Source organism: Triturus cristatus, chromosome 7, assembly GCF_964204655.1.
Source record: "Triturus cristatus chromosome 7, aTriCri1.1, whole genome shotgun sequence".
Lineage (NCBI taxonomy): Eukaryota > Metazoa > Chordata > Amphibia > Caudata > Salamandridae > Triturus > Triturus cristatus.
The window spans coordinates 1,599,867,283-1,599,887,106 of record NC_140590.1 but is presented as its reverse complement, the minus strand read 5'-3'; the positions used below and the strand labels follow the sequence as shown (position 1 = coordinate 1,599,887,106).

At 44.0% G+C, this 19,824-nt stretch overlaps 1 protein-coding gene across 1 annotated transcript in view; it reads right to left on the bottom strand.

The window, feature by feature from the left end:
* The window catches only part of PHACTR3 (phosphatase and actin regulator 3), a 584,477-nt gene that overhangs the window by 178,913 nt on the left and 385,740 nt on the right, over positions 1-19,824 (bottom strand). The window contains exon 8 of the mRNA XM_085619467.1: positions 14,208-14,361. Coding sequence (XP_085475593.1) covers positions 14,208-14,361 — 154 coding nt within the window. The remainder of the gene's footprint in view (positions 1-14,207; positions 14,362-19,824) is intronic.

The following is a 19,824-nucleotide window of genomic DNA, read 5'->3' as shown; positions in this document are numbered from 1 at the left end:
TAACCAGTGGGCAGAAAATATGCATGTCGCATGGCTCCCGCTGCAATTGAGTTGATTTTTACTGCAGCTCAATTAGAAAATCTACTCAAGCAGCAAATCTACCTGAGAAGCAGCCCTCTGACAGTGACCGCTCCTAACTTCCTGCGACAATCCGTGTTAGTAAATGGCTCTACGGGACGCCAAATCCCTAAAGGAAATAAACATTTTCCCACGTGAGATTGGCAGAATTTGGCAGGAACTCAGCTTTATAAGAGTATTGCGGAGTCATCAAATTCCACGGGCAGAATGAAACACTCCGCCCAACCCTAGTCCTAATCACAGTTCTAGAACCATATAAAAATTTAAAAAATCAATATCTCTAACTGTGAACTCCTAAAGGAAAAATCATTTGGTGAAGTAGCAAAACTATAAGGTAGAGTAAATAAATTGGCGATACCCATGAGAGCACCCAAAGGAGGGTTAACAGATGTAAACCACTCCCGGGCTATTTATCATTGGTGTACTCCCATTATACAAATAAACAGGGTGCACCGAGGGTTAGGAGTAGAGGCATTTTAGAATGTAGAGTGGGGTGAGGTACGTCTCTAACATGTATTATAAACTACCACTGTCCCTACATACTAGCTTATACAGAGGTACATCACTTCAAAGTCTAGAACCCCCGATCAGTGCTAATGTCTTAGAGTCAAATTGTTGTTTAAATTAAAAACAAACCATATACCTGATTACACAGAAAGATAATTTCTCGGTGTGCGTGAGTACATACAAGTGATTAATAGTCTTTTTTGCACAGTCAAAAGGTGAGAAAACAGCATGAGTTGCTTGAGAAGTTGGACTACTCTAAGTTTTCTCGGAAACCTGGAGCCAGTAAGGTGGGAGTCCCACAGCTCACTGGAGTTTTCCTCTGCAAATAGTATATATGGTACAGTTAGCAAGGTGACGTGGGGCCAGCAACCCGAAGTGTGGCTTTTCAGTACCTTGATTTGTCACTATGGGCATGGAATCTAGTTTTGATGATCAAGCATGACTTATACTATTGACAACTAACAAAGTCAAACCAAGGATCCACTGGATCCCTTCTCAGAGAACCTTCTGAGAGAGTAAAGGCTGAAAATGTTAGTCCTATTAGTACACAGATTTCTTTTCTCAGGGGATAAAGAAATCCTAGTTGTTATAGATGATGCCACGGGATACCCTTGAGCCGGGTCATTGAGGAGTCTAGCCAAGAATTGCTGGAGAACACAAATATAAAGGCAGCACTTACAAGTTATTATATTAATGATATCTCAGAGAAGAGTGGGGGTCCAAGGGATGAAGTTTAAAGACTCAAATAGTTGTAATCCCCAAATCCACAAACTGATAAACATAAACAGCTATGAGTCTCACATAATTGAAAACCTTGACACAATCGTAAGGGAATGCTAGAGAAAGTGAAGTTGTGAGTTCATGTGTACATGTATGTGTGTACGCATGAGTATAAAATTCCCTAGTCTAGAGTCTAGAGCTGTGCTATTGGCAAAGCATAGAGCAGTGCTATTAGGAGAGTGTAGAGCAGTGCTATTGGGAGAGTGTAGAGCAGTGCTATTGGAGGAGCATAGAGCAGTGCTATTGGCAAAGCATAGAGCAGTGCTATTGGGAGAGTGTAGAGCAGTGCTATTGGGAGAGTGTAGAGCAGTGCAATTGGAGGAGCATAGAGCAGTGCTATTGGCAAAGTGTAGAGCAGTGCTAATGGGAGAGTGTGGAGCAGTGCTATTGGAGGAGCATAAAGCAGTGCTATTGGGAGAGTGTAGAGCAGTGCTATTGGGAGAGTGTAGAGCAGTGCTATTGGGAGAGTGTAGAGCAGTGCTATTGGAGGAGCATAGAGCAGTGCTATTGGCAAAGCGTAGAGCAGTGCTATTGGGAGAGTGTAGAGCAGTGCTATTGGAGGAGCATAGAGCAGTGCTACTGGCAAAGCGTAGAGAAGTGCTATTGGGAGACTGTAGAGCAGTGCTATTGGGAGAGTGTAGAGCAGTGCTATTGGAGGAGCATAGAGCAGTGCTATTGGCAAAGCGTAGAGAAGTACTATTGGGAGAGTGTAGAGCAGTTCTATTGGGAGAGCGTAGAGCAGTGCTATTGGCAAAGCATAGAGCAGTGCTATTGGGAGAGTGTAGAGCAGTGCTATTGGGAGAGTGTAGAGCAGTGCTATTGGCAAAGCATAGAGCAGTGCTATTGGGAGAGTGTAGAGCAGTGCTATTGGGGGAGTGTAGAGCAGTGCTATTGGAGGAGCATAGAGCAGTGCTATTGGCAAAGGGTAGAGCAGTGCTATTGGGAGAGTGTAGAGCAGTGCTATTGGAGCAGCATAGAGCAGTGCTATTGGCAACGCATGGAGCAGTGCTATTGGGAGAGTGTAGAGCAGTGCTATTGGGAGAGTGTAGAGCAGTGCTATTGGAAGTGCATAGAACAGTGCTATTGGCAAAGCGTAGAGCAGTGCTATTGGGAGAGTGTAGAGTAGTGCTATAGGGAGAGCATAGAGCAGTGCTATTGGGAGAGTGTAGAGCAATGCTATTGGAAGAGCATAGAGCAGTGCTATTGGCAAAGCGTAGAGCAGTGCTATTGGGAGAGTGTAGAGCAGTGCTATCAGGAGAGTATAGAGAAGTGCTATTGGAAGAGCATAGAGCTGTTGCTATTGAGAAAGCGTAGAGCAGTGCTTTTGGGAGAGCGTAGAGCAGTGCTATTGAGAGAGCGTAGAGCAGTGCTATTGGAAGAGTGTAGAGCAGTGCTATTGGGAGAGTGTAGAGCAGTGCTATTGGAAGAGCATAGAGCAGTGCTATTGGAAGAGCATAGAGCAGTGCTATTGGCAAAGGGTAGAGCAGTGCTATTGGGAGAGTGTAGAGCAGTGCTATTGGAAGAGCATAGAGCAGTGCTATTGGAAGAGCGTAGAGCTCTTGCTATTGAGAAAGCGTAGAGCAGTGCTTTTGGGAGAGCGTAGAGCAGTGCTATTGAGAGAGCGTAGAGCAGTGCTATTGGCAAAGCATAGAGCAGTGCTATAGGGAGAGTGTAGATCAGTGCTCTTGGGAGAGTGTAGAGCAGTGCTATCGGAATAGCATAGAGCAGTGCTATCGGGAGAGTGTAGAGCAGTGCTTTTGGAGGAGCATAGAGCAGTGCTACTGGCAAAGCGTAGAGCAGTGCTATTGGGAGAGTGTAGAGCAGTGCTATTGGGAGAGTGTAGAGCAGTGCTATTGGAAGAGCATAGAGCAGTGCTATTGGCAAAGCATAGAGCAGTGCTATTGGGAGAGTGTAGAGCAGTGCTATTGGGAGAGTGTAGAGCAGTGCTATTGGCAAAGCGTAGAACAGTGCTATTGGGAGAGTGTAGAGCAGTGCTATTGGGAGAGTGTAGAGCAGTGCTATTGGAGGAGCATAGAGCAGTGCTATTGGCAAAGCGTAGAGCAGTGCTATTGGGAGAGTGTAGAGCAGTGCTATTGGAGGAGCATAGGGCAGTGCTACTGGCAAAGCGTAGAGCAGTGCTATTGGGAGAGTGTAGAGCAGTGCTAGTGGGAGAGTGTAGAGCAGTGCTATTGGGAGAGTGTAGAGCAGTGCTATTGGAAGTGCATAGAGCAGTGCTATTGGCAAAGCGTAGAGCAGTGCTATTGGGAGAGTGTAGAGTAGTGCTATCGGGAGAGTGTAGAGCAGAGCTATTGGAGGAGCATAGGGCAGTGCTATTGGCAAAGCGTAGAGCAGTGCTATTGGGAGAGTGTAGAGCAGTGCTATTGGAGGAGCATAGAGCAGTGCTACTGGCAAAGCGTAGAGCAGTGCTATTGGGAGAGTGTAGAGCAGTGCTATTGGGAGAGTGTAGAGCAGTGCTATTGGAGGAGCATAGAGCAGTGCTATTGGCAAAGCGTAGAGCAGTGCTATTGGGAGAGTGTAGTGCAGTGCTATTGGGAGAGTGTAGAGCAGTGCTATTGGCAAAGCATAGAGCAGTGCTATTGGGAGAGTGTAGAACAGTGCTATTGGAAAAGTGTAGAGCAGTGCTATTGGAGGAGCATAGAGCAGTGCTATTGGCAAAGCGTAGAGCAGTGCTATTGGGAGAGTGTAGAGCAGTGCTATTGGAGGAGCATAGAGCAGTGCTATTGGCAAAGCATGGAGCAGTGCTATTGGGAGAGTGTAGAGCAGTGCTATTGGGAGAGTGTAGAGCAGTGCTATTGGAAGTGCATACAGCAGTGCTATTCTCAAAGCGTAGAGCAGTGCTATTGGGAGAGTGTAGAGCAGTGCTATTGGCAAAGCGTAGAGCAGTGCTATTGGGAGAGTGTAGAACAGTGCTATTGGGAAAGTGTAGATCAGTGCTTTTGGGAGAGTGTGGAGCAGTGTTATCGGAATAGCATAGAGCAGTGCTATCGGGAGAGTGTAGAGCAGTGCTTTTGGAGGAGCATAGAGCAGTGCTACTGGCAAAGCGTAGAGCAGTACTATTGGGAGAGTGTAGAGCAGTGCTATTGGGAGAGTGTAGAGCAGTGCTATTGGAGGAGCATAGAGCAGTGCTATTGGCAAAGCGTAGAGCAGTGCTATTGGGAGAGTGTAGAGCAGTTCTATTGGGAGAAGGAAGAGCAGTGCTATTGGCAAAGCATAGAGCAGTGCTATTGGGAGAGTGTAGAGCAGTGCTATTGGGAGAGTGTAGAGCAGTGCTATTGGCAAAGCGTTGAGCAGTGCTATTGAGAGAGTGTAGAGCAGTGCTATTGGGAGAGTGTAGAGCAGTGCTATTGGCAAAGCGTAGAGCAGTGCTATTGGCAAAGCGTAGAGCAGTGCTATTGGGAGAGTGTATAGCAGTGCTATTGGAGGAGCATAGAGTAGTGCTATTGGCAAAGCATGGAGCAGTGCTATTGGGGGAGTGTAGAGCAGTGCTATTGGGAGAGTGTAGAGCAGTGCTATTGGAAGTGCATAGAGCAGTGCTATTGGCAAAGCGTAGAGCAGTGCTATTGGGAGAGTGTAGAGTAGTGCTATAGGGAGAGCATAGAGCAGCGCTATTGGGAGAGTGTAGAGCAGTGCTATTGGAAGAGCATAGAGCAGTGCTATTGGCAAAGGGTAGAGCAGTGCTATTGGAAGAGTGTAGAGCAGTGCTATCGGGAGGGCATAGAGCAGTGCTATTGAAAGAGCGTAGAGCTGTTGCTATTGAGAAAGCGTAGAGCAGTGCTTTTGGGAGAGCGTAGAGCAGTGCTATTGAGAGAGCGTAGAGCAGTGCTATTGGCAAAGCATAGAGCAGTGCTATAGGGAGAGTGTAGATCAGAGCTATTGGGAGAGTGTAGAGCAGTGCTATCGGAATAGCATAGAGCAGTGTTATCAGGAGAGTGTAGAGCAGTGCTTTTGGGAGAGCATAGAGCAGTGCTATTGGCAAAGCGTAGAGCAGTGCTATAGGGAGAGTGTAGAGCAGTGCTATTGGGATAGTATAGAGCAGTGCTATTGGAAGAGCATAGAGCAGTGCTATTGGCAAAGCGTAGAACAGTGCTATTGGGAGAGTGTAGAGCAGTGCTATCGGGAGAGCATAGAGCAGTGCTATTGGAAGAGCGTAGAGCAGTGCTGTTGGAAGAGCTTAGAGCAGTGCCATTGGAAGAGCGTAGAGGTGTTGCTATTGGGAGAGCATAGAGCAGTGCTATCAGGAGAGCATAGAGCAGTGCTCTTGGAAGAGCATAGAGCTGTTGCTACTGGGAGAGTGTAGAGCAGTGCTATCGGGAGACCGTAGAGCAGTGCTATTGGGAGAGTGTAGAGCAGTGCTATTGGAAGAGCGTAGAGCAGTCCTGTTGGACGAGCGTAGAGCAGTCCTGTTGGAAGAGCATAGAGCAGTGCTATTGGGATAGCGTAGAGCAGTGCTATTGGGAGACCGTAGAGCAGTGCTATTGGGACAGCGCAGAGCAGTGCTATAGGAAGAGCGTAGAGCTGTTGCTATTGGGAGAGCGTAGAGCAGCGCTATCAGGAGAGCGTAGAGCAGTGCTATCGAAAGAGCAGTGCTATTAGAAGATCATAGAGCTGTTGCTATTGGGAGAGCCTAGAGCAGTGCTATCAGGAGACCGTAGAGCAGTACTATTGAGCGAGCGTAGAGCAGTGCTATTGGAAGAGCGTTGAGCAGTGCTAATGGGAGAGTGTAGGGCAGTGCTTTTGGAAGAGGGTAGAGCAGTACTGTTGGAAGAGCGTAGAGCAGTGCTTTTGGGAGAGCATAGAGTGGTACTATTCAAAGAGCGTAGAGCAGTGCTATTGGGATAGTGTAGAGCAGTGCTATCGGGAGAGTGTAGAGCAGTGCTATCAAAAGAGCAGTGCAATTGGAAGAGCATAAAGCTGTTGCTATTGGGAGAGCGTAGAGCAGTGCTATCGGTAGACCATAGAGCAGGGCTATTGGGACAGCGTAGAGCAGTGCTATTGGGTGAGTGCAGTACAATACTATTGAGAGTGCGTAGAGCAGTGCTATTGGGAAAGTGCAGTACAATACTATTGAGAGTGCGTAGAGCAGTGCTATTGGAAGAATGTTGATCAGTACTATTAGGAGAGTCTAGAGCAGTGTTGTTGGGATAACATAGACCAGTGCTATTTGGAGAGCATCGATCTGTGCTTTTGCGTGAGCATAGATCTGTGCTATTGGGAGAGTGTAGAGCACTGTTATTGAGAGAGTTTGCAACAGTGCTATTGGGAGAGTGGAGAGCAGTGCTATTGGAAGAGCGTAGAGCTGTTGCTATTGGGAGAGTGTAGAGCAGTTCTATTGGAAAAGTGTAGAGCAGTGCTACTGGAAGAATGTAGAGCAGGGCTACCAGGAGAGTGTAGAGCAGTTCTATTGGGAGAATTTAGAACAGTGCTTCTCGAAGATTATGTACATATTTATCAAGAAGGAGAACATTACAAAGGATCAACAAAAGTGAATCTCCCATTCTAAACCCTGTTTGCATCATTTCTCCCTTCTATGGAAAACATTTAAAAAATATTCTTTGTTTATTTATTTATTTTCATTAGTTTTCTGAAATGCATGTAATTTGGATCAGCAATCGGGTTTATGTCCAGGCCATTCTACCTCCTAGGGACCTGCAGCTCCAAGGAATTTCTTCAGTGTTTACGCCATATGAAGGACTGATGGCGGATGAGACGAACAGTGATAGATCATATCATCCTAGGTGGTAAGTAGTGAGGGACAATGCAGCATAGGTATTTTTGGATTATCCACAATAGCTTTTGTGGACAGTACAGAGGTCCTTGAAGATGAACTCTGTGCTTGTCGGGTGTTGATGAAGCATTTTCAGTGCCAGTTTGATGTAGTTATGTTTCCAAAGGTCCCCGCACATTCTTGTCTTGAAACATTTGTACCCTCTCGATTAAGTTCTTTAGATAGTCCTTGGGTGATGACACTACAATAGTCCAAGAGTGCTAGAACCATAGCTGCTGTGAGATCCATGTGTTGATGGGTTTGGAGGATGGTGAAAATTGAATTTAACAGAGAGTTCGAGCCAAGTTAGCACCTTTAATTGGTTTCATATCAATCTGTCCAGTAGTTTTGAGGGATTTAAAAAACAAAAGTTATATACAGTTGGGTTTGTGAAAAGTTTCACAGACCAAATTATTTAACTTATCTTGAAATGATGGTCTGAGGAGCTGATTATTTATTTCTGTCTTCCATTATATAGTACTTTTTGGGGAGAAAAAATGTCATGGTGTCAAATAGGCCCAGCTTGGAAGTAGGCACAGCCAGGGTGACTAAAGATTGCCAGATGGGCAGAAAACAACCCCTCACCTAAACGAGTATAGCTCCACTTGGTTCCAGATCTGCATACTGAACTGTAGACTCATGAACTAAGATGCAAACGCTTTTCTTCCTTATCAGACTTAGGGTGAGTGAGTTTGAAGTAACACAGCACTCCCCTGTAACTTTAACACTCAGCCTAACTGGGTTGTGACATTGACCATAAGTAAACACTTATACTAGTATGTATGCATTACTTGCAGGTCATGTTCTATCTCTTGTACTTGTTGGTATCAACAGACTAAGGGGCTGATTACGAGTACGTCGGTCTTGATACCGCCGTACCGTCGGTGGAGTTCTGACTGCTGCCTCCTCGGCGTTCTGACTGCCCGATTAAGAGGAGGGCAGTTGGACCACCACAGACTGCCACAACCGCCAGGATCTTGGAGCCCATGGCGGTGGGGAAATCAGCGCTCTATGGCGGTGGTGCCAATGCTGGCACCGTTGTGCTGATTACAGCCTGCCTTTCTGCTGACCTTTTAGAGGCAAGGACCCTGCCATGAAAAGGTTGTCAGAAAGGCAGGTATGGTGCTACCAACCAGGTCCCCAGGGAGATTTTGCTCATTGGGGACTGTGCATGGGGGAACATATTGTGCCCTCCTCTGGTAGCACTGGGATGCGTGCATTGTGTGCCATGCATGACATTGTGCATGGTACACAGTGCACTCAATGTGCAAGTGGTGCTCCAATGCGGTGGCATGTGATGGAGGCTCTTTTTAAGAGCCGAAGCATGCCGCCGCCGTGGCACCGCTGCCACAACCTGGCCAGCACGGTGGTAAGTTTATAATGCGACAGTCGGGATGCCGCTGGCTTGGTGGCGTTCTCCCGACCGCCGCAACGGTGATCCAGCAGGCGGACCGCCAAACTCCTAAGTGGGCCCTAAATACACAAAGGACATTGGATTGATTATAATGTTGTCCACCTTGCACAAAGATTTCCAAAAAAAGACCTCCTATATTTGATCTTCACAAGCTAGTTGCAGATTAGTCAAGATAGTGAATTATATAAGGGTCTCCAAAGTATCATTCTCCATTTAGATTACCCTAAGGAATTCTTGGAAGCTGAAAATACAAAAACACTTGCTCAGAGTCTATGCCCAGTGAGGACTGCAGGGAAGGTTACTAAACACTGCATGTTACTAAAGGTCATGTTCTGTCCCCAGTTGCTATGCGTGTTGGCTATGATAGCAGGTCATGTTTAGTGGGCAATGAAACCTGTTACTGGAGACAGAGTTACTAAAGATCACATCCTGTGCTCAAATCAACAGAAAGTAATACGCATTAGATGTTTATAAAAAGAAAAATGTTTAAATATAATTAGTAAAATGTATTTAAATAAATTAAAATATTCAAATTATTATTTTTCAAGTGTATGCATTTGCTTTTATATTTTCATGCAAAATAAACTAATAATAAATATGTAAAAATGTAAAATATGGTTCTGAGTTTCAATATTAGTAGTCATGTTTTGTTATTCTAGAAATCTAATGAAAGTTATATTAAATCATAACATTTTTAAAAGAATTTTAATATATATATTACATTTATATAAAATGTATTCTTCATATTTAAAAAAAATAAGTTCACATAAATGGCTCCTATTCTAAAATTACTTGACATTTTTCAATGTGTATAGGTTTGGATATAGAAATTTTAGATTAAAGGATTACAAATATTTTTGGAATAGATAAGGTTTAGGGTAATCAAACTTTATTATTATATGTGATATGAATAAATATCTACACTTACCCAACCCCAATGTTTGGTTATGTTTGTAGGCTTGGAGCTATAATAGAAACATGTATCCCCAAATGATATGCATTTTTACAATGTTAGTGGGACTGGAATTAGAATAGAAAATAAGCCCCAACTATATGTAATTACCACCAAATTGTGTTGGATTAGTAAATGTGCCCTCCTCTATTACGTTCAGGTTCCCTAGTAGAACCTGAGTTAGAATGGTACTATTCCACCCCTGAATTATATGACGTTACACAAATGTTTGTGGGACTGGAGTTAGAACAGTAATAACCGCCACCCCACAATTATATGTAATTACCCCACTGTTTGTAAGATTGGAATAAGAACAGTAACATGCCATCCAATATATGCCAATATCCTAATGTTTGAAAGACTGGGGGTGGGGGCTTATTTATGAGAGGCTTACGCTGCCAGAGTGTCACTCTTTTTTACTCTGCGTGGCTTTACATGACCTCATAGATATGAAAAAAGACAAAGCAGCGCAGGTCGCTGCCTTGCCTTATTCTGCATCAATGAGACGTTCCTTGGGCATTGCGGTGGGTTTTTCTACGCAGCACCCATGGATTTTGATACTGCCCAGATTTACTTAATCACATGAACCTGGGGTAGTGCAAAAACCTTATGCCTGCCAGAGCAAGCATTGTGAAGCACACATTGAAAGAAGAAAACAGCTTTCTGGATTGTTTTTGTGTGGGAAGGTGCCCCTTCCTGCACAAAAACTATCATGCCTGCAACTGAGGCACCCTTGCATGTCTACATGGGTGCTAGGCAGCAAATTGTGTACCAGCACCGGGGGAAAGGACATGAGTGCACCGTATTTCATAATTATGGTGTACTCCCATTTCACAGTGGGGTAGAGCAGTGCAGCAAGAAGACTTGCTGGCTTCTGTATGCCAATTCCTCATAAATGAGGCCCTGGATCCATAGCATTAAATAGGCAAACCCCAATTATATGCACCTACTGCAATGTTTGTAGGATTGGTGTTAAATTTATAGATGCATCTCAAAAGTTATATTTTTAAAACAGATTTATGATTATAATTTATTTCATACATATTGTGGTACGTTTATTTTGGATTTCTTTGTTGTTTGAATTGTATAATAAGTTAATAATGATTATTTAATTTATTATTTTTTCAACAAAATTGGAACTTTGTAATGTTTTCATTTTAACTAATTATTTTGTTTTTGAAAATATATTTAGAGTATGTTTTATTGATGCATACTTTTTTTAATTAAGTTAAAGTTTTAAAAAATAATTGTTTTTGCAGATTTCTAAAAAACATTATTTTTTTAAATGAATTAGAAATGTCTTTTTAGAGGGATTTAATTATATGTATATTTCTGGGCAAAAAAAAGTTTTTTATTTGTTTATTTTTTATGATTGACGTATGGTTTTAAATATATTTATTAAAAAGGAAAACAATTATATTCTTTCTTGAGTCACTCTAATTATATATATCTATATAATTTCCTTAAGTTCAATTGGAACATAACTTTCAAATATTTTTTATAACCAAAATGTTATTCTTTCTGTTGTAAAGATAAACAAATAAGGAACACATCAGAGTACACGCTGCCGCATAGTAAAGGAGATTGCATTACGAGCATCCCCTAAAAGGATTCAAGAATGCATTAGGCCAAATCATAATATGCCCACCACTTCATCTTTTCAAGAAATCAAAATTATATATTCCAACCCATTGTTCTTTTGCCTACCAATTGTTAGTTTGGACCCAGCCATGTGCAAATCAGTCTTCACCCTGCTCCAATAGGAAGCCCGAACTGTCTGACCAGGTCCTCCCTGACCTGGCACACAAGAAAGGCATGACCAGCTTCACCCTGATTGGGGCTCGTGAGTCGGTTGTAGCTTCGATCCAGATGCACTGTGAGCACGGGTCACACATCTGGGCATATCCTTGCAATTTATGGCAGCACCGCCAACACACAAAAGGTAATGGGAGGAATGCTTGCAATAAGTCCAAGAGGAAGGAGCTAAGGATGCGTGAACACCGGAAGGGTAGGAGTTAATTTCAAGGTAACATCTTTACTGGATAATTTATTGATATTTTGTCTTGGAGACAGTAATAACTTCTCATCAACCTTATCTCTCCTTTAACTTAAAAATTTTTCATGAACAATAGGTGCAGATAAAGCTATATAAGTGCACAGGTATATGGACGCAAAGGAAAAGTGTACTCTATTTGTGTCAAAATAGATTTATGAACATTTGAAAATCTCAAGAATATTTGGGGTGGACCTTTGGAAAATGAGGAAGAGTGTGATTATGATTTCGTATTTAAAAATTAGCATTTTGGTGTAGTATTACTTTCAGGATAAATGGACTGGACACACGCTGCCAGTGGGATGGGCAGTCAGGGCCAGCCTTTGGCATGGACGAGGAGGGCCCTCGCCCGGGGCGCCAACCTTTCAGAGGGAAACTGGAGCTCCCTGCTACAGCTCTAAAGAAAAGTGTACTAAAAGCTGTTCTGAAGTCTGTTGTTTCTCCTTTTTCGTTTCCCCCTCACCTTCCCTCTACCCTTGCCAGTTTACCAAAACACTAACAAATAGAGACAGCAAGTGGGGGGAGGACGCCTAATTTATTTCCGCCCAAGGCGCAATCCGATCAAATACCATCTCGGTGGACAGAACCCATGAACTTGGAACAGCAGTGACTCAATGCACTCTGCAGAGCTGGTGCTAGGAATAGCCATGACCCACATGCCAAGGGTAACATATTCTATTTGTTGTGTATGGCAAATGATGACCTGCCAGACACAACAAGGATCCGAGTGCTTTCCAGTCTGTCCCTGCTTGATCCCTTCTCCCTTGCCCAGGATCACATTAACTCCGTGCTTTCAAAAACACTGAGCGACAACCCGCATGGAGCACACGCGAGCGGAAGCCAAGATCAACCCTGGCAAAAAAAGTTCAAAGCAGCCCAGCACAGCGGGGGGTTGCGACTAGACTGGTGTGAAGGGGGCATGGCTCGGTCATGACAGCCCCTCTGCTCTGCATGGCGCCCCCTAGCCCGAGGCCCACTGGGGAACAGCCAGAGGAACCAGTGGGGCCCTGTTCACTGCTTGCAGGAGAACCCTGCAGCCTTGGACTTGGAAGGAGCTCAAGAAAATCACCCTTTTCGATTTATTCTGCCACACGCCCTACTAGGACATCATTCAGAGGGCCCTGGTAAAATCATAAAGTACAATGGAAATTACTTCGTGTGTTTCCCTATTCTGAGCTTCAAAACTCTGACTACTGCGGTATTTCCCACACACATTTTGCCTAGTTTTACGTGGTGAAAATTGACCAGGGGAAAACAAGACAGTTGGTGCAAAGTTTGTGTATGACTCATAATCCCGATGTTGATGCAAACTCCGATTTGAGGTCGAATTTAGCTTCCTGGGGCACTCAGATGAGCCCCTTAATTACTTATTTTGCAAACATGTTTATTACAGATTTCTGAGGGGTGATATGTGTGGGCGCTACTTCATATCAACATAATAATAAGTATTATTTGTTTTAAAATACTTAGGCCTAGAATATGAGAGTCCTAGGAGGATAAGTGATGTTTATTGCACCCATTAAAATCCGATACCTGGGGGTTCGGAATTTAATGGGTGAAATAAATAGTATCTATTACAAGCTATGCCCTGAAAAATGGAGCAGAACATTGGGCCTCATTTATGAAAAGTGTTGCATCACTGTGGCAAAACAGCGATGCAACACTTTTCACTGTGCCCTCCTTGCGACACCATGGATGCGTTGTATTTACTGTATGGCACTCCATGTCGCAAGGATTGACAGATGCATCAGGAATCCTGACGTATCTATTGACACAAAACTCATGCATTGTTGGAGTTGTGTCGTAAGCATGACGCAATTCCAGCAATGCATAGTGGAGGCCTATACCTATTGCACTGCGTCACTCCTAAGACGTAAGGTTTTGACAGAGTGGCTCTCTAGAAGTAGCGCAGTGAAATCTCATAGATTTCACTGCGCAACTTCTATGAGGCTTTCTTGCGGGGGAAAGCCCGCCCTGCATACGTTATACCTGATGTAGGTATAATGTGGCGCAGGGGTTTACAAAGTGACGCATCTGCCTGGCTGCGTCACTTTGTAGATATGGTGTAACGTGGTGCATTATTTACACCACTGCTGCGTCACGAAAAGTTGCGTAACTGGAGCGCAAAAGTGTCGCTGGGGCTCATAAAAAATACCCATAGATTTTAGTGTTATCAGCACCATAATCCACATATCCTGGTACTTACCGGGGTTTTTGGCCTGGTGAAAAATACGAGGATGCTGTTTCGATCACATCCAGTAATTAGTGGTGTGCTAAACACCACAGAACCTGTCATTGAAGCCCAAAGCTCCCACGTTTCCCAAGTCCATGTGTGAGTAGCCCATCCAATCCAGAATTCTAGTCCTGTTTGTCCAAAAATAAAATCAGGACTAGAAGTCCCAGAACACAGACCAAAAACACTCATTGGAAGAGCTTCTCGTGCATGGACCTGGGAAACGTGAGAGCTCTAAGTAGAACACCTGTTTCTTCTTACTTTAGGATGTATTGGAGCAAGCATGCACCGAGGCATTATTTAGAAGATTGCTCTCGTGAGATGGAAAATGGCCGCCTCCCTTCAACCAATCCCGTACATCCTTTCAACCCAGCACCACAAACACCAACACAACCCGCTCCTTACTTTGAGAGTTTCATTTCGATTTGCTGGCGGATTTCCTGCCTTTCCTGGTCAGTTCTCCTGGGAAAAATATTCCTGTCCTCCAGCTCCTGTTTGCTCGGCCTGTTCCGCAGCTTCACAGCCAGCAGCTCCTTCTTACATTTCCTTGTTAAGGTCCCTGGAGCAAACAAACAAACAAAGTCTGCAAACAAACAAGCACAGTCTGCAAACAACTGAGATTGAATACTGGCGAAATGCCTGGCTCCCAGTCTAGAGAGGAGGGTCTCACCCTGGAGTCCACACTTCACTGAAAATTGTGATGCTTCGAGAATAACTTTATTGTGCTGTGCCATTAGCTGCAGGTATATGTGATGTGCATGTGTTCAGTTGTGTAATGTTCAAAACTGTATAATGTAAACCATATATAGATGTACATGCTACTGTGTCACTAAGCACATCCAGTTTCACCACCTGCTTTCAATCAGGCCCCATACGTAGTATTTTACAATTTACAGACCTAGGGGCAGATTTACAAGCCCCTTGCGCCACGTTTACGCCACTTTTCCCATGTTAAAAATGACGCCAAAGTGTCGCAAGGGGCTTGTAAATCTGCCCCCTAATGTCTGAGATTATCTGGAACTGTGCAGATCGTTCAACAACTCACTGGAATTTGTTACATGTTACGTCGAACATCATAATGAAATAGAATATAAATCATTGAAATAAAATTTTCTGACTGGAAAGAAAAGCCAGTAGGTGGGTCTGAGTCCTTCACACACCAACTCATGACAGTCGGACGGCAGAGTCCACCTGTGTCTTCTCAAATTCATTTCCACCTGAATTTATTTAAGAGCAGGACCATCCTTAAGGTAAAAGGTCATCATCTAGATGACGTGTTATTTTCTGATCAATTTTCTAGGGCTAATTAAATCGAAATAACAAGAAAGTATGAACACAAAACAATGTGAAGGAACAATATATAAACAAGGTTAAAGAAAAAAGTAATTAAAATAGTTGAGGGTAAGGTAAATTAGAGTAGGTGGCAGTTTGAAACAAGCATTAGCAAAGCCAATAGGTCTCGCCTATGCAAGAGCTATTGGCTTTACCAATGTGTTTTAACCATCCATGTTGTTAACAAGTGTGGCTGCTCTTTATCATGGCTAAAAGTTAGTGGCATGGAGTGGAGTGCAGTGGAGTGTCGTAGAGTAGGGTAGAGTGGAGTGGTGTAGCATAGAGTGGAATAAAGTTTAAAAGAGTAAAGTAAGTGTCTTCGAGTAGAGTGGCGTAGTGGAGAGGAGTGGCGTAGAGTAGAGTAGAGTGGTGTGGAGTGTCATAGAGTGGAGTTGAGTAAGGTAGGGTAAAGTGATCCGACTATAGTAGGGTGTCATAGAGTGGAGTGGTGTAGAGTGTTGTGGAGTGTTGTAGAGTTGTGTGACGTGTTCAAGAGTGGTGTAGAGTGAAGAGGTGTAGTGTAAAGGGTTGTAGAGTGGAGGGGCATAAAGTGGAAGGATAAAGAGTGGAGCAAAGTGTCATAGAGTGTTGTAGAGTGAGTGGCATAGAATAGAGTGGCATAGAGTATTGTAGAGTGGAGTGTTATAAAGTGTAGGATTGTAGAGCAGAGGGGCATAGAATGGAGTAAGGGGCCTAGAGTCAAGTAGAGTGGCGTGGAGTGGGAGAGAGTGGCATAGAGTGTCGTAGAGTGGAGTGGCATTGAGTGAAGTGTCATAGAGTAGAGTGCAGTGTTGTAGAGTATCGTAGAGTGGAGTTGAGTCGTAGAGTGGAGTGGAGTGCAGTAGAGTGCAGTGGTCTAGAGAAAAGTGGCATAGAGTGGTGTAGAGTAGTGTAGAATGTCATAGAGTCAAGTAGAGTGTCGTAGAGTGGAATGACAGAGTGGAGTGGAGTAGAGTGGAGTGATGTAGAGTGGAAGGGCACAGAGTGGAGTAAAGTGTCTTAGAGTAGAGTGAAGTGTCATAGAGTGGAGTAGAGTGGAGAGGTGTAGAGTGGAGTAAAGTGTTGTAGAGTGGAGTAAAGTGTAGCTTCGTAGAGTGGTGTAAAGTGTAGTGGCATAGAGTGGAGTGCTGTAGAGAGGAGTGTAGTCGAGTTGAGTGGCCTACCATGGGGTATCAGAGAGTGGAATAAAGGGGTGTGGAGTGTAATAGAGTGGGCTGGCATACAGTGCTGTACAGTGGCATAGAGTGGAGTGTCATAGAGAGGAGTTGAGTGGCCTAGAGTGAAGTAGCATAGAGTGTCGTAAAGTAGATAGACGTAGAGTGACGTGGAGTAGAGTGGCATGACGTGGAGTGCATAGAGTGGAGCAGAGTGTCATAGAGTGTTGTAGAGTGGAGTACAGTAGAGTGGAGTGGGATAGAATGGAGTGTTATAGAGTGGAGAGTTATGTAGTGGAGCAGAGGGGCCTAGAGTGGCATAGAGTGGAGTGGCATAGAGTGGAGTAGAGTGAAGTGGCGTAGAGTGGAGTAGAGTGGAGTTGCATTGAGTGAAGTGTAGTAGAGTAGAGTGTCATAGAGTGGAGTGTCATAGAGTGGAGTAGTATTGAGTGGCATACAGTGGAATAGAGTGTCATAGAGAGGAGTGTTGTAGGGTGGAGAGGCATAGAGTGGATGGCATAGAGTGTCGTACAGTGGAGTGTCGTAAAGGAGAGGGGCATAGAGCAGAGGGGCGTGGAGGGGAATGGAGCAAAGGTGAAGTGGAGAGAGGGGGCATAGCATAAAGTGGAATAAAGTGTTGTAGAGTTGAGTGGAGTGGCGTGGAGAGGCATAGATTGGCGTAGAATGGATTTTCATAGATAGAGTGTCACAGAGTGTAGTGTCGTAGAGTGGAGTGTCGTAGAGTGGAGTGTTATTGAGTAGAGTGTTAGAGTGGAGTAGAGTCATAGAGTAGAGTGGCATAGAGGGGCCTAGAGTTAAATGGCATAGAGTGGCGCAGAGTGGTGTAGAATGTCGCAGAGTGCCATAGAATGGAGTAGAGTGGCGTAGATTGGAGTGGAGTAGCATAGACTGTCATAGGGTGGAGTGACGTAGACTGGGGGCTGTAAAGTGCTGGGGCATAGAGTGGAGTAAAGTGTCTTAGAGTGGAGTAAAATGTCATAGAATGGAGTGGAGTAGAGTGGTGTAAAGTGTCATAGAGTTGAGTGGCTTAGCATGTAGTGTCTTAAAGTAGAGTAAAGTGGCATGGAGTATAGTAGAGTAGAGTGACATAGAGCTTCGTAGAGTGGAGTGTCGTACCGTTGAGCATTTGCAGAGAGAAGTAGAGTTGCCTAGAGTGAAGTGGCATAGAGTGGCATAGAGTAAAGTGTCATGAAGTGGAGTGGTGTGGAGTGGAGTACGGTGTCATAGAGTGGAGTGTCCTATAGTGGAGTAGAGTGCACTAGAGTGGCGTAGAGTGGAGTGGCATAGAGTGAAGTAGAGTAGCATAGTGTGAAGTGGCATAGAGTGGAGTAGAGTGGAGTAGAGTTGTTTGGATTGTAGTGGCATATAGTGGTGTGGAGTAGAGTGCCAAAGACTTGCGTAAAGTGGGGTGGCGCAGAGTGGCATAGTGTGGAGGGGCGAAGGGTAGCATAGCGTGGATTATAGTTAAGTGGCATAGAATGGAGTATGCAAGGTGTGGTAGCGCACTGCTATTACAGACAACACATTTTCAATTGAAAGGACAATTGCATTTGCACAGACATGCAGTTTTACCGATAAAACTATACAGCACACAAACGATAATATGTGGAAATGGCATCACCTAGTGTATTGATTTGTTTTGATTATATTAAAATATTTGTTTCCAGCACACTTCAGAATTACAAAAAAATGGGCTACATTTGTGGTTTCCTAATTCTGATATGTTCTGAAATATTTGCACAATTAATTTACAAACATTTAAATGTTGCTGTGTGCTATAAAAATATCTTTAGTAGGTAAGTAAAATATATTTGTATAGCACACAGTACCCAAAGGTGTCATGGCACTAGCAAAACCCAGAAGCTGTCACAGAAGCAAGGAGAGCAAATGAAAAAGATGAGAAAACCCTACATAGAATCATAGGGAAAAAACGCCACCCTCTTTCGCACCTTCCCTCAGATTGTCAGATAAAGCCTCTCACTTTAAAGTTAGAGAAAGGAAAGGAAACACCACGCTCCCTCGGAAGACAGAGCCTGACTTTGACCTCTGTCTTTGAATGCACAACAAATGTGACAAGATAGGAACAAAATGTAACGGCCTGTTTACAGAAAGTGAGTGCCTCATGAAAGAATACAGTAAACAGGCTATGCTCCACGGGATGGACTAACTCCAGCTGGACAGCTTAAAACTAATCAGGCCAGTGCATGCAACACAAGCAAATGCGAGTTACAAAAGACAAAGTCAATGAAAAGCAATGAGAAGAATGCTTCCCTAGGTCAGCTTTCCGAATGTCCCCAAGAGGTCTTCAGCTGCTCTGTATGGTAGACCTTGATTGAAAAAATGAAGGAGGATGGAGGATTACAGGGATTTCCCCCAATAAAATAAACATTTAAAAAAATACAGCTTTTAACAAGCATTGGCAAAGTCAATAAGTTTTGCCTTTGGAATGTATTGGCTTTGCCAATGGTCTTTAGCAATGCAGTGCACAGTGCTTAATTTGTAAAAGAATGAGTGCTGGTGCTGAAAGCTCTGCTCAGAAGCTTGCTTCTGTTGCTATTAAATGTCTGTTTAGTCTTTAATCCACCTCATGCCTCATTAATCCACTACAAGACACCCCCTGCCCCTTTATCTCACACTTGCAGGTTCCTGCTTTCTCCCTTTGTGATGTTTTTCTGTCTTTCTCATTCTCCTTCCTTCCCCTTTGCTTGTTTTTTCCTCTCTTTTTCTTGGTGCTGATCCCCGCTCTTCTGGCTGAAATTAAGCACTGGCTGTGCAGCACTGCTAAAGAGGAAACCCCAATAAAAGTGCTTTGACACAGCCACGATAGCTGTGTCAGTTTGTAGGCGAGTGCATCACAAATGCACGCACCTGCAAAATGCGTGGGCTTTTTTTCTTTACATTTACTGATCCAAGTTGGATTGGTGAATAAAGATTAAAAGGTAATGCCAAAATGTGGGCTTTTTTTCTTTTCATTTACTGATCCAAGTTGGATTGGTGAATAAAGATTAAAAGGTAATGTCAAAATGTCAACAAAAAAAAACGGGTGGTGGTAGGCAAAAAGGAGAGCAGGGGTGGAAGCAACAATGAGGGTGTTGGTGGGGGGAAGGCTTACTGAAGCCCGTGTCAGAAGCAACACAAAGAGCGACAGGAGAAGTACACAACACGGATGAGAGAGAGGAACAGAAGAACACTAGCGTGAGTGAGCAGAATGTGGAATGGAGAGAAGCACAGGGCGAGAAAGAAATGCAGGTGGAGAAGGACACAATGCCATGTATAACAGTGAGGGGCATGGGGAAATACATATGGGACAGAGCAGCATGGAGTGAGGTGAAGGGGCGAAGAGAAGTGCATGAGGATGACAGCTGTAAAACATGTACTCTTATGGAGTGCTTCAGCAAAAAGAAAAAAAAGGATTGTCTGAAAAGTCTGAGATTTGTTGCAAGGAATGCAGAGGCTGGGTTAGCCTACTCTTGGAGGGTTTTTTTGGAACGGGTGGTGATGGTGCTTTTCCTTTA